This window comes from Trachurus trachurus (genome assembly GCF_905171665.1).
Source record: "Trachurus trachurus genome assembly, chromosome: 20".
NCBI classification, from domain to species: Eukaryota; Metazoa; Chordata; class Actinopteri; order Carangiformes; family Carangidae; genus Trachurus; species Trachurus trachurus.
In genome coordinates, this window is record NC_139911.1 from 22,289,340 (window position 1) to 22,305,089 (window position 15,750).

The window sequence follows — 15,750 nt, forward strand, 5'->3', positions numbered from 1 at the left end:
GAGTGTATTTGCACACTAAGGACAGGATAACAGTGCTCATTTACAGGGAAATTAAGATCTACTTGCATTAAAGTTTATGAATGATCATGGATGTGGATGTGTCATGTGTTTTCTGTTTAATAAATAATAAAAACATTTTCTATCTCTGAATGATTCATTATTGTGGATGTATTACTGTAGACTATAGTTTGTGTTTTGCCCTTGGATGACAGAACTAGACTTTCATAGATGTGCATTTTAGAGAGGTAAGTTTGCTACCAGCCAGCCTGTTATTGACCAATGTCCATGCTCTATACCAATTTCTCAGTATTCCAAACCATACAATTAATTAATGAATAATACATCTCTGGAATAGAGGTGACATTTTCCTGCTGACAATAAAAAAAATGGATTGTAACAATTGTGCTCATTGTAGTAGACTTTTTAATTTCTAATATTGGTTAAAATCATTGGTGGGAAATGACCAGGAGTTACACTGTAAGTCCGGGCAAAGTAGCACGTAATTGTACGGGAGTTATGCTCTAAGACGCAGCCTAGTTATACTGTAAAACCGTGAGGGAAGTGAGCGAGAGTTACTCTGTACTTGTGTGGAAGTTGGTGTAAAGCAGAATGTAAGTTAACCGGAGTTACGCGCTAAGACGCAGCCTAGTTACACTGTAAATGCACGGGGGAAACAAGGGGGGAAGTGAGCCGCAGTTACTCAGTACTTGTGTGAAATAAGGGGCAACCTATGCGGAAAGAGAGCGATAGGTACGCTCTAAGTCGCGGGCCGTATTATGTAGTGTTACCCAACTCTGTGTGGGTAAGCAATTTTAATCAAAAAATAGTCATAGCAGAGCATTTTTACACATTTTAAAATGCAACTTTAGGGGGTCTTTAACCTCTAAAAGCATGCGGATAGGTTACTTGGCTCATTTTCTCCCCCGGGATGACGATGGAGGTCGGCCCCGGCGGATCAGCTCAGTAGACCGGCTGCTGCAGCTGTGACAGTTTTTATTAAAACTGTGACGTGTTAACAGCGCTAAAGCCAGAATTAAAACAGGTGTTAGCAGCTTTACTGCTATGGCTGTCGGTTGCCGCGAAGCGGCGATACATTCAAAAAACTGCTATCCCCTCGGCTTCCTCTGGGGGCTGGTGTCAGAAAGCAGCATTCTCCATAGACCCCCATGTTAAAATCGCCGACTTTACATCCTCAATAAACATGATCAAAGCCTGGTGTCAGAACGTTTTTTGGTCTCAATCTATAGTTTCTACCCCCGCACACACTCTGAGGGGGGTTTAACTCTACCGTTTTACTGTTATTAGGTTAAAAGTCTGGCCAATTAGGGCGTTGAGTGACAGGTCCAGAGCGGTCCGTGGACAGCTGCTTCGAGGCCAGTGGGCGGGTTCTCGGCCGGCCAATCCAACATGGCGCTGTTCAGGCCGCCATATTTGAGTCACAAAAATGACTCCCCGAAACCAATGGGTGACGTCACGGATGCTACATGCATATTTTTTTACAGTCTATGGGTTTTACATTACACGTTAACATTAAGCTAGCAGACTTTATGCTTAGTTGTGATACTGGCTGTGTGTTTTCAACGTTGTTTCAAGCCTAGTTTGGAACTATTGGGAGCTACATGAACCATGTGACTGCACTGTTGGCGACATCAAAAGCTGTCGCCACTCTGTTATATCAATCACTCTGGCCATAGCGATACATCCACCCGTAAGCATTTGCCCATGCTACCGTTAGCCACATCCTCTCCCTGAGAGGGGTGTGTAACAGGCAAGGCAGGCGTAGAGTGATGGAGCTCATTAGCATTTAAAGGGGACCTATTATGCTTTTCCAGCTTTTCAGACTTTTATATATGTTTAAAATGTTGGATAATGGTTCTAGAGGCCGTGGAAGTGTCATATCCTGAGGTTAATGCATTTGGAGGTAAACTGCTAGATGATTGGGATTTCTCTTGGATTTCTCTGCACACCTGTTACACTCGGTTGCGCTGACTTTCTTTTGGGGAGCGTGCCTATGTTCCCTCAGCCCTATGTTCCCTCAGCCCTATGTTCCCTCTGGACTCTCTCTACCTATCTGGACTCTGTCTATCTGGCCTGTCTAGCCTCTACCTGGTCTTTTTACTAAACTTAACCAACTCCTTTCTTCATTGCCTAAACCCAACCAATGGTGGGACCAAAGGGCTGTGGGAATAGGGCCTAATTTTCAGTGACAACAAAAGTTAGAAATGAGGGAACATAGGGCCTAATTTTCAGTGACGACAAAAGTTAGAAATGAGGGAACATAGGGCTGAGGGAACATAGGGCTGTGGGAACATAGGGATGACCCCTTTTGGGTTTTGGGGACATGAGCTCGCATCGACGTCATGGCGTGCCGGACTCCCCTACATGGTCATGCCGAGGTCTCTGCTCCAGCCGGCCCCGCCTCCTCCCATGCTGCTCTGTTGTGGCTGGTGTCACAGCGGAGAGCGGAGCGGACTACTTCCTGCTTTTTCCCAGCTTGTTGTAGCGCTGTAGCGTCACTTAACTAAGTTTTATTTAGAAGTTTACGCCGACGTTTCATGTAAGTGAAGCTGTACCTGTGTGAGTACCGCCGGGGCGACGTTGTTCGCCGGACCGACGTAACGCTGGACCGCCGGAGCACCGGAGCTCCGGAGCTCCGGAGCTGCAGCGGCTCCTCACACAGGCTGCTGCCCGTCTGCAGGCCTCCTCGGCTGGGCAGACGTCCGTGCTCATCGCGGTAGAGAAAACCATCGCTAATAAACATACCCGCATGTTTTTTAGACGTTTACCACCGTGTGGTTATTGTTTTTAGGATAGTAAATGTTGGTCTCTTTGATGAAATCTTACAATTGTGGCAGTTGAATTAGTTTGAATGAAAAGTGAAGCTGTGAGAAGGAGGAGGAGAGGAGGTGCAGTGCTGCAGAGCTGTAGTCTATGTGCACAAATCACCACATTTACATCAATAAATAACTGTTTTACAATGAACTGACCAGTCTGCATATTTTTAATTTATTTTATTAAGTTATATTACATGTTACATGGTTACAGTAGCCTACATTGCAAATACTAATACCATCTTTGGTTAGGGTGAGACTAGGTCATGGGCACATTTCATTACACAGTGTAGACTGGTCAGATGCATACTGGAGATACTGGCAATTTGCCTACTGCAGATTTAGCTTTTGTTTGCATAGGCTACTACATTTTGGCCAAATCAGTAGGCCTATAGGTAGGCCTACTAGTAGTAGACATCGTCATGGTAACGCAATGCTGAGGGAGTGGTTCATTTGCATTTAAAGGGAGGGGCCACTAAACAGACCGTTTTGCAGACCCCTGTTTTTGAGAATGCTGTGATGTTTGATCTTTGGGGTATTTTGAGCCCATTGCCCCCTCGGGGATAATTACCTACCTACCTACCTACCTACCTACCTACCTACCTACCTACCTACCTACCTACCTACCTACCTACCTACCTACCTACCTACCTACCTACCTACAGTACCTACCTACCTACCTACTTTCTATCAGGCAACTGAAATGTTAATGACAGATATGAATTTGACCTCATCTTCTTGATCTTAGGGGGAATAGACATAGAAGTAACACAGGAGCCATAAGAAGAAGTGGAGCTGCAGTTTTTAAAACAAGGGCAGATGAATAGTTGAAATGTTAACGCTAACAAAACGTTTATCCTCAACTGATCATGAAGAGGAATCATCTGGAACACCAGCAGCAAAGAAGCCATTGGTTGAGCAAGGTGAAATCTCCACAAGGCTTCTATCGTTCAGTCAAGTAATCTCTGGAAACAACAAGACAACACAAACTCAAAGTTTACCTGACATGATGTTACCAACCAGCTATGAGGAGTTTACACCTGACATCACTGATGAAGACGACAATGAAAGCTACAGTTTCCAGTGCTCCCGTCCAGGCCTGTACCAGTGCAGAGTGACAGGCCTGCTGTTTGACATGGAGGGAGAAGGGACCGTGGTTTACAGCATGGTCCACTGGAACAGGAGGCTACTGGCTCAACACCACAAGAAACCTGCAGGACCCCTGTTTGACATCACATGTGTCCAGCAGTCTGTGTGTCAGCTTCACCTCCCACACTGTGAGATCAGATCCACAGGAGGATGTCGGTTCTTGTCAGTTGCTCATGTGAACGATGACAACATCGAGTTCATCACTCCTCATAAGATAACAGACTCTCATGTCATTATAAACATCACTGGCTTTTCTGGTTACGGTAACGTCAAGGATGAAGACTCACCAGCTGACCCAGTCCGAGCCTTGGTTCTGCTGTTCTACAGACCCTCCACTGATCCTGATGATGAATCTCTGATCAATGTGTTGTTGCTACCAAAAAATGTTTCTCTGCAAAATGTGCAGCGCACGAGGAAGAAGTTAGGAGTTGAAAACGAGAGGTACATAGAGACGTCTCCACACTGTAAACTGCAGCCAGATCAGCTGTACACCCTGTCCACTTGTCCTGAAGACGACTCGGTGCACGTTGAACCAACACAAGCTGAATTTTACAGTGATGACTACAACAACTTCTTTCCATCATTCCAGGTGAAATTCAAAGAAACCAAGAAGAAAATCAAGCTGTTTCTGAAAGACACCAACGCCTCCCACTGTGTCTGGGAAAGTGACATCAGCCTTCCACTGGGTCCAGTTAAAAGGTCCTGTGGGTCGAGCGAGTCACTGTTTGACATACGGAAAGACCTGATTCATGCAATATCAGAACCTGTTCTCAAGAGTCTGCTGGACAAACTGTTGGAGAGAAAGGTGATAACTGACTCTGAGGTGGAGTCAGTGGACAAGATGCAGAACAGAGGAGACAAAGCTCGTTCTGTTATCGACACAGTGAGGAAGAAAGGTGAAGCTGCCAGTTCAGAGATGATCGAGTTTCTCCGTGAGGTCGACCCCTTCCTCTGTGAACATCTTGGGTTGATCTGAAGACAAACCTTGTGCCTCAGGTCCACATGTATCCCCATAGAGAACTGATTGTAAGAAGTGTCAGTTACCTGACACGATTCACATTTGTTGCAGATAAGAGGGACGATCTTCATTCACGAATACCTCATGTGTCTTGCTTTGGTTCATGCAGAATAACACCTTACTTTAATTGCATGTGTGCCTTCATCAGCCAGCAGGGGGAGACATTTACCTGTTAGTGGAGTGGGATGAAAAAGTCAAAGGCAGCAATGGCTTTCTTTCTGAAATGCAAGCATGTAATGTCTGGTTAACAGTACATCATAATAAAATAAAAAAGTACTGCACATATCACTTTGGAAAACTCCATTGTGGGACAAAATGTTGAAAAAATCTAGAAGTCTCTCTAGCCACTTTCTCACTAAAATTACCAGGAAACTCAATATCTGTCTTGTTTTTTTATTTTATTTAAATGTTATTTCATTATTATATCAGTGGCTCAATTTTATTTTTTCCTATTTGGTTTTCCAAATTGAAAGTCCTGTTTTTTTTCTATGCTTTTCAATTATCAATCAGTTCATCACCCTATTATTGTTTACCAATGTATGGAATAAGGACTCAAAACTTTTTTGGGATGTGTGATTCCGTGTTAACAGTCAAATATTGCTTGTGTTTTAAGTAAAAAAAAACAAAAACTCAACTTTAATCTGTTTGATTTTGAGAAAAAGTTCAATCAGAGCTATCAGAGGTGGTGGTTGGGGTTGCCATGAGCATCTATATTCTTTTTTTTAGTATATTTTTTGGTTTTTCATGGCTTTATTATGGAGAGAGACAGAAACTCTTTTTAAACATTCTTTTATGTTATATTATGTTTATTTTATTTGATACAGACATCACAAGTACATTGAGACTGTCCCAGATGCTTTGCTTGCATGTATAAAGCACACACGCTAGTTTTCAACACCAGTCCATAGGTGGCTTTTCTAAAAACACAGAGCATATGGTAAACAGTAGGAAATAAAACAAGCAAGATTCATGATCACAACAACAATATAATAATAATGAAACTGTCAGTGTCCATACTTGTGAACACTGTTGTTTTGCTTTTAGCCATGCTTTGAGCCCTCTGTTAAAAGCATTTGCATCAGTCTCCAGTTTTAAGTAAGTGGGTAGAGAATTCCATAGGTTAACCCCTTTTACTGAAAAGTCAGATTGTACAATGTTGTGCACCTGGGAACAACACAGCCACCATTGTAGGAAGTTCCTATATTTACTTGGGTTGAGCTCCAACAGCTTTTTACCAGTGCAGAAAACAGGTGTGAGATATAATTGTGTAGACATGTAAAAACCAGTGTGATATTACAGTTTACTGAAAACTAAAGTTTTCAAATTTCAAAATTTTCATGTGGCAGTGTTTGAATTACGAGAGGTTAAATACAAGTTTAATATTAGGTGTCTGAAAATCTAGTGTTATCACACTCTTGGTTTGTCTATAGTGTCCCTCAAGGATGCATCATAACAATTTTTATCACAAGTTCTTAGAACACATACATTTTGACCCTACTGATATGAAAGGACCGCCATAATAAACCCAGGAAATCACAATAGATTGTTGACTTGTTTTGGCCTTTAACATCCTAGTTAGGTTATTTAATTGTTTTTTAAATAATAAATAATAATAAATTTGTCTAATAATAAATATCACATCAAATTTTGAATAGTGAGTCTTCACTTGTATGAATACAGCCTACTATGGGGTGGTGGTGATCTTTCCTCAGGCCTGACCCCACACACACACATACACACGCACCCTTGCACATATTTTCATTTCTGATGACATTATTTAGATTACATTTATTTACATCATATTAGTTTTATTTTATTCATATGTTATCTGTTCTATTCATAAGGTCAGTTTAGGAGCAACAAGGACACATTTCAAAGTTGGCCTCCTTCAACATCTGCAGGTTTAGTGGCAGATTGCTGTCACTAACCTGCTCCACAGACAGACTGAGGAAGTCCTTTGTGCCCAGGGCAGTCGGACTGTACAACAGCAGGGGGGGGGGGGGGGGGGGGAGGATGGTGGGACGGGCACAACATCTGCACTAATTGACATTTTATGAACTGTATTTCTTTTATATGAGAGTGTGTGTGTGTGTGTGTGTGTGTGTATATATGTGTATATATATATATATATATATATATATATATATATATATATATAGGTGGTGGTTTGTATAGGCCTATGTGTACTATATAGGTATATTTTATATTTTATTTTATTATTTTATATTATTGCTACATCTGTCTACATTAGCTAAGTACCTTCTTTCAGAATGTTTGGAGCAGCTGACAGATGAATTTCCTTCGGGATTAATAAAGTATCTATCTATCTATCTATCTATCTATCTATCTATCTATCTATCTATCTATCTATCTATCTATCTATCTATCTATCTATCTATCTATCTATCTATCTATCTATGTTACTCTGTGACTTCTGTAGGCTAAGTGACAAATAAAGTAGGCTAACCTTGTAATCTTGTAATGGCTACATAATAAAGACATTCTATTCTATTCTAGTCAAGTCTTGCCCTATTAATTTGTCGTAGGCTATAACCTTGACCACCGTAATTGTGAGAACCTTATATTACTGTAAGTGAATTATTATTGTTCTGGGGCTCTAACTTTGAAGGGATTGTAAAGCCACTTCCGGTGTTCTCCGCGGTAACTCCCTCCAGCTTGTCGCCGGTGGAGTGATCGTTATCGGTCCCGGCGCAGCATCCAGCCTCAGACCGGACGGTAGGCTGCAGACTGAAGGAGGAGCACCGTGTCTCTGTCAGCTTCGCAGTGTGTGCACGTTGTTTCCAGTGTCAGGTGGACGGCTGGGACGTTTCTGGGGAGCTTCTGGGTAAAACTAGTTTCTACTAGTCTCTGTAGCACAAGTGGAATTTACCCGCTGGATCACAGAGGAGGTTTGGAGGATGAACCCCCAGTGTGCCCGCTGTGGGAAGATCGTCTACCCGACGGAGAAAGTCAGCTGCCTTGACAAGGTGGGCACTTTTACTAACAGATACGCATCAAAAAGCAACCAGTAATGATTTAGGAGTCTGACAAAACCTTCAGAACTGCGTAAACCAGAGTTCAAACTTGATCAGAAAAGGTCTGTGAAGTTGTTAGAGACGCAGGTGAAGATGTGTCAGGATTTTCAGAACACACAAGGACTTTATTATAGGCTAACTATGATAATAAGTGTGACATCATGGGTTATAGGGTTTCCTAGAAAATAAACATCTGGGAACTCAGGGGCTGATGTCATTTTATTGATTGATTTTGATGATTGATTCATTTGAATTCATGTATTTGTCTTACTAAGTATATTTTATGCTGTTGGCAATAGAGGTGCACTGACATTACACCCCTGGTTACATTTTGCAGTGCATTTTAAAGTGGCCAAACTTATTAAATAAAGAAATAAATGACCCCACATGTCCAATCATTAATGACTTAAAACAGGAAAAGTCAAAATCCTCTCATTTCAGATACAGCATCCAGTAGATTATGTCCTTCTAAATGACAACGCATGGCAATTGAGACAATATACAAACATACATTCACTCAGAAACTGTTGTAGGCTAATATGGTGAGCTTATGGTTAAATTAGTACTTGACACATCTTATTTTGTTATGTTTCTGCAAGCAGTGATGAGCTCTAAATGAGTCCTGCATTGCATCTGACAGACATCTATGTATTTTGAAAGGCTGAAAAACAACCTATAAATAACTCTAAATCTTTGGCACCATTGAAAAATATTTCTATATTTTCAAATAACTGAATACAGCTGACTCTATACACTGCTGTAAAAATATTATGACATAATATAGTTTATATGGAATATTTAAGGTCCACCATAATTGTAAGTTGGAAGTGTTTTTGTGTGGTAACTCCTTAGTAATAGTCTGTTGCATAATGGTGATAATAAATTATTAATTTTTCTTCAGCAGCCTCATGCAGCCACTGTCTGTGAGGCATCAGATGACACAACAGCATGTAGGCGCTCCACGACATGAGCTCTCACATTTCATAATAAAAAATTTACATTTTGCAAATCTATGGTAAATATAGCTATAATTTGTTGCGAGATAAACTGAACAAAATCATCACTATTCATCCTCATTCAATACCAAATATAGCCTCTGTCCTAGCTTGTAAAAGCTGACTGGAGAGACTGATGTGAGAGAGAGAAAACGTGAGGTGGTGATTCAGAAAGTGGAGGCTGCAGAGAAGAAAAAGTGTACGGAGGAAGCCTGTTTAGACAGACTTTATGAAAAGGAGGTGTCATTTCAAGTGAATAGGAAAGATTTATGGTTTTTTTTTGGTACATTTTAGCTTTTAATGATGTTTATCTATTTTCACAGAAAATTCCTACAGGATGCTGAGAATATGTGTCAAGGAAAAATGTTTGATCTGATGGTGTCAGGTGTCATTGGTGATTTTTTGAACCCCTTATTTAAATGTTTGTGAGCTGTCAGCTCCCTCACCGGTCTTCACCCAATACCTACAGTAGTTATATGTTGAGGTGAGAGCATAGAATCATCAAAATGAGCAATGAATGAGATCAATATTACTTCTTTACACACACATTTCTGCACCACTGTTTGAATTATGGGACAGTTTTGTGACGTGGACACATAGGGAAACACAGGCTTAGCGATTAGTTTGATAACTAAATGTGTTTTTGCTCCACAGCCGCAGAGTTGGACTTGTGTCACCTGATGAACCTTGGTCCGGTGTTCCCTCTCTTTTAGCTTTGTGTTTGGTCTCCACCAGCTCCTGAGGGAAACATCTGGCGTTTAGGTTGCCAGATGCTTCACTGGTTCATCAGCTGAAAATGACACTTAAAGGGCAATTGCCGTTTTTTACAACCTGGGCCATATTTCTATCTTAAAATACGATAATTTACTCACCCAGATACAGTAACTTTGGTGTCATTGCGAGTCCTTCTGACAAAATTAGATCCAGCCAAGAGCCGTATGGTAGGTCAGAGGTTAGTAGGTCAACCTATAGACCCCGGATGTTGATAACAGCTAACCCCGGACTCAGAGGGGAATAGCACTAGCGTATCATAACTAAATATTGGTGAAATGAACGAGTTTCGCGGCAGATAATGTGTTATTTAGAGGCTGCATTCTGCTGCCCTGTAGACTCACATTATATGGATATACGCGGCTCTCGGCTGGAGCTAATTTCGTCTGAACGACTTGTAATGACACCAAAATTATCTGGGTGAGTAAATGATCGTATTTTATGCAAGAAATAAGGCCAAGATGGTAAAAAAAAAGGGGACATATTATGGAAATATCACTTTTTGAAGTCTCTTTAACATATATTCGGGTGTTGATTTGCCTTCTGGCCCCCAAAATATGAAATGAAATGAAATGAAAATGAAATGAAATATGTCTGATTAGTTTTTGAATTTGCATAATCCCACTCGTACCTGTGAGTACCATTACCAGTAGAGGGGGCGGGGCTGGGCATAGTGGGCAAGCACCAGCCATTCTGAACAGGGCTGTTATGAAAGGATGAAAAGAGCTGTGATGTTTGATCCTTGGGGGATTTTGACCAAAGCATGTCACAGACATATCTTTAAGACACCTGGGAACTATTTTAATTTGTGGAAAAGAGGCATGATATGTCTCCTTTAAACAGCTCAAGTGTGGCCCCAAATAAACAAGGAACTAAACACGAGTCAAAGACGAACAGTGTGTCAGCTTTTGATAGATCCTGACCACTGCAGACTGGGAACACCCCACAAGAGCTGCAGGTTTTCAGATGCTGTCAAACTGGATCAAGTCCTTCTAACACATCAACTTTGAGGGCAACATGTTACCTAATATACCTACCTAATAGATACCTAATATATAATATATAACGGGACCCACTCCCACCCACTAACAGGTGCTATGACGAAGTGTTATTTACTTCACCTGTCACTGTCAGTGCTCATAATGTTAGGCCTAATCTGTGTATATTCCAATACCAATATGTTCTAACATTGGGTAAATGGATGTTTTGGAATCTAATTCTTTCATTACGGTAAATTATATGACATGCCCATGAGTTCCCCACACAGAACAGTTACTACTGTAAAAGGTTAAATGTAGGCAAGTAAAAAAAAGACTAACCTGTATGAATTGCTGATTCTTATTCTGGAACAAACATTGCTATGTGGATTTCCATTTTGACACAACACACTCTGTCAAGCACAGGATAAATATAGAAGCCATGTTAACATCTCAAACACATATTTTACTGCTGATTTGCTGTCTAAGGATTTGAATAATCCTAATGCAGGACAGATGGAGGGCGATCTGAACTGGATATTGAACAAATAAATGTTTGGCAGTGAGCAGACTTTTCCTCTGCAGTCTGTTGCTTTGTGGTCTGAATAAATGTCAATGTGACCATCCAGCCTACCACTGTAGCCTATATGTAGCTGATGTTCCATGCTGTTTGATGGACAGTCAGGTGGTGTGAGATGTAATGTGCAACAGAGACAGGGACGAGCAGTAGATTGAAGATTGAAGGTTCATTCTTCACCTCACAAAGCTTTCATCCATCCGCCTCATGGTCTTCCTCCTCAGTTGCCCAGTTGTCATGGAGATGGTAGAGCTGTTATCATGTGATTATGCTCATGTGGTAGAAGAACTCCTTCAGATCTCACCTCACCCTCAGATGTGTGTGATGTTTCATGTCAGGTTTATTTTGACAAATGTTCATCAATGGTCACCAAGGACATTTATATTTGACATTAGACACTGTCAGCTAAGAGAAACTGTGACAACAACAAAACTGTTTCTTTATGATGACTGTCAAGCACCATCTAAGGAAGGCCAAACATGAGTGGTCAAATGCAATAATGTGTGTGTGTGTGTGGTCCCCAGAACTGGCACAAAGGATGTTTCCACTGCGAGGTTTGCAAGATGACCCTGAACATGAAGAACTACAAAGGCTATGACAAGAAACCCTACTGCAACGCGTGAGTCAAGATCCCTCTCTCTCTTCATGTAACTCTTAGGTCTCTCTGTTTCTCTCTATGAATAACAGAATAACACCACATTCTGCTTTCAACTATAACTAGGGATGTCCCCATCACATTTTTTGCCCCAGAGTCAGAGTCCGAGTCATTTTATCCAAACCAATACTTTGGCAATGCAAAAAAGAAAGAACACATCCAAGTTGTTGCTTAAAGGGATAGTTCAACATTTTGCCAAATTGGCCCATTGCCATAATCCCTATAGTCATAGCAGTAGGTTCGTTACCTTTATTTGTCGGTGCAAGCTATTTTTAGAACGGCGGAGCAGAGCCGCGAGCTGCTCAGAGCTACGCTACGGAGGCTCATGGGATTTCTAATGGTTTCCCTCATCAAATACACAATCCAACAACTCCAAAATGCTCTGGTGGACAAGTTGTGACCTGCACATTCACCACGCTATGAGATAATAACGGGACGCTACGAGACAGAGTCTATACGTCACTGTTGAGTCATACTTATAGCATAACCTACTGGTGACAGGAAGTTAATATAATATGACAAAAAACCCTACTGCAACATTTGATGCCGACATTTGATGCTGACATTTGATAAGTATGGATACAGTGTAATATGATATATATAATCCTAACCCTATATGTCCGCAAATGTGTAATGTTTGCAACATGGATGTATGGACAACGTAACGTTACAGAGTGATCCGGATCTTTTCCACCCGATTCCGATCCTTTGAACATCACGTGATCGACTCCGATTTCCGATCACGTGATCGGATCGGGGACATCCCTAACTATAACTCATAACTTTATTGTGCTTATTGTTTGTTTGTTATGACTTTGATATCTATGAACTGCCTCTGAGTAGAAACACCACCCACTGGTTGGAGCTGCTGTGTTACTATGTGCTCTCTGCTTCCTGCCTGCAGGCGCTTCGTAACCATCGAGGTTTTTATAGCAGCGGCGGTTTGGGTTTTGGTTTTGGTTGGTTTGGGTGGTTTTGGTTGGGAGCCCAGCCCTGCAGCTGTTTACAACCCCGCGATCTGTGCATTTCTCCATATTGCTTGTTATTATCTGCACAGCTTGATGCACTACACTGCCACTTATTGCTCTTATAGAACATTTAGCCTATGGCCACACCTTCATAGACAGCGGCGAAAGGAGGCCACGCTTGATGGATGATGGGAGTAAATTATAGCTTGTGCAGGAGAAGCATCTTATAGGCAGGGCTGCGGTTTTGACCTTTGACCTCGTTGCTCCGAGTTGCTCATCATATCAGCAAAGCTTATTTGTTTTTGCACCACTCACCTAAAAACATGGGATTGTGCTTTGTGTTGTTGTTTTCCTCCTCCCTACACACACAGAAATGTAGAAAAGTTAATTGATACTCGAGGGGAAGTGAATACTAATAGTAATTTGTTATTTTTTAAATTCATCACAGCAAAAAGTCCCAGCACAGACAAGAACAAAAACCCGCTTTGTCCACCTCTACCACTGGTCAGACAAACCAGCACTGACTTGATGGCTCCACAAACACATACAAACACACACACACACACACTCACCATAGTGGACTTAATGGCAGAGAGGGTTTAACATGACCTTTGGACCTGTTAGGTTAAAAAGGCGTTTCCTCTCAGCTGGTGGAACACACCAGCTTTGTTTCCACTCAGACCTGTCCCACCCCCTCCCATATAAACAAACAGCATGTAAATGGTGAACAGGCTGCTCACAGTGCTAAAAGCATCAGATGCAGCCGTGAAAAGACTTTTCATGCCAGAGCTCCTAATGGAAAAATTCAGACATCTATGTATAACATGAGTTCCTCTTATGTCCAGTGTACTTTTACAGTAATACTTCACACAACTGCAGGACTTCATTTGTGCTCACAGCGCTGTAGAGTGGTAATAGAGAAGAACCAATGAGAGGTTAGAGCACTTTTCTTCCTCACTGTGAACTAATCAACTGATGCAGGTGATCCTATTCATAATTATCACAAAGTTCCTACTTCTGAGTATGCATGGGTTGATCAGCTGAGATAGCTCTGGATATCTGCTTACAAAAGCAGCTAAGATATTAATGAAGTTTTGAGTTCACATTCACATACACACACACACACACACACACACACACACACACACACACACACACACACACACACACACACACACACACACACACCCTGCAACACCTGTTAAAGGGATACGCCAACATTTTTTTTTCGTGTCTTGCCTCACTCCCGAGTCCATGACAAGCAGATAGACACCATCCTTTCGACTGTGCGTGCAGTAACGAGGGAGATACGGGCAGAACTGGCGCACCGCTAATTACCTTAGCTCAAACGCTGGAAGTGCATAGGTAGTGTTAGCCTGCCTCCTACCCGAGCCAAAATCAGCAGTCAGAAGCTGATTTCATTTTAGCTCTAAACTCTGTAAATATATCACTTTATTGACATTTCAAACATTTTTAGGCGAGAAAGTAGCCGTTTAGATCAGCAGTGTGTTGTTAATTTGTCTAAATACCAGCTGTTTACAATTTTGTTCGGATGAATTCGGCGCTACTCAAGCTAGCTGTTGTGACCAACGCACTTCCGGTTACTTTCACAAAATAAAACACCCGTTGCCCTTTACATACAGAAAACCATGGCGATAGAATTTGTGCTTTTACTTTGAAATAGGAAGCTAACCTACCCTCAGTGGCAGCAGCGGCGCTCTTGTCTATAGCGTGGAGCAGCAGTGCGTCTCTGAATGCAGCGGAGGCAGCTCCGTGACACTACTGTGTAGGCTGACTACCGGTGAGTGCTCACGGCAGCGCCGCTGCTCGTTGAAAACAGCTGTGATAACGTGCTTTCAGGTCCAGAAACGTTTGTAATATCACTGGAAAAAGTCGCTAGATTTGTCGCTAGTCGCTTTTGACAAAAAAAGTCTCCAAGAGGGTTTGGAAAGTCGCCAGATTTAGCGAGAAAGTCGCCAAGTTGGCAACACTGCACTTGCAGCGTTTGAGCTAAGCTAATTAGCGGTGCGCCAGCTCTGCCCGTATCTCCCTTGTTACTGCACGCACAGTCGAAAGGACGGTGTCTATCTGCTTGTCATGGACTCAAGACACGAAAAAAAAAATGTTAGCGTATCCCTTTAAAGCACAATTTTATTTAATGTAACTGAATGATTTTTTCTTATATTTGCCACTTGACAGTGAGCATCTCATCCATAGATAGATAGATAGATAGATTTATACTTTATTGTCCCCCTGAGGGGAAATTTGGCTTTGGCTCAATGCCGCCAGACCCATCAACAATACACATAAAAACGCCATAGAGAGTGCACAATAAGAATTACAAAGAACACAATAGATCATAAAAAATTTAGCAATTTAAAGCTCCTGTTCAGAACACAGGTACTGACAGAGGCACGAAGGAGTTCTTGTACAGTATCTGTTTAGTCTGGACCGCTGGGCTCAGTATCGCCTGCCTGATGGTAAGAGCTGGTACTGTGATATGATATGGGATGGCTCCTCCAGGATTCTCTTCACCTGTTTCAGTACACACCTTTCAAACAGAGACTGCAGATTGTAATGATCTTTGAGACCATTGCAATCTTTCACCTTCAAAGGCAGCTTCTCCACAAACAGCATGCAGAGTGTACAGTATGTTGTGTTGTGTTGTACATAGCTGTACTTCATGTAGCTGCACGCTGACGCTTACCGACGATTTGTTTTTAAACTCCACCAGCTCTCAGTGCAGTGTAAGATAGGTGGAATTAAAGTGGATC

The 15,750-nt window shown here is 41.8% G+C and overlaps 2 protein-coding genes across 2 annotated transcripts in view; both read left to right on the plus strand.

Moving 5' to 3' along the window:
- Positions 1-3,840: 3,840 nt before the first annotated feature.
- Positions 3,841-4,956, plus strand: LOC311003551 (caspase recruitment domain-containing protein 8-like; the record flags this gene model as incomplete). Its single annotated transcript, XM_083995318.1, has 1 exon — positions 3,841-4,956. One exon carries the CDS (start codon positions 3,841-3,843, stop codon positions 4,954-4,956), a length of 1,116 nt encoding a protein of 371 aa, XP_083851444.1.
- A 2,804-nt stretch (positions 4,957-7,760) lies between these two features.
- The window catches only part of LOC311003920 (LIM zinc-binding domain-containing Nebulette-like), a 58,034-nt gene continuing 50,044 nt past the window's right edge, over positions 7,761-15,750 (plus strand). Inside the window, exons 1-2 of the mRNA XM_083995832.1 lie at positions 7,761-7,985; positions 11,878-11,972. Of these exons, the coding sequence (XP_083851958.1) occupies positions 7,917-7,985; positions 11,878-11,972 (164 nt within the window). The 5' untranslated portion in view covers positions 7,761-7,916. The remainder of the gene's footprint in view (positions 7,986-11,877; positions 11,973-15,750) is intronic.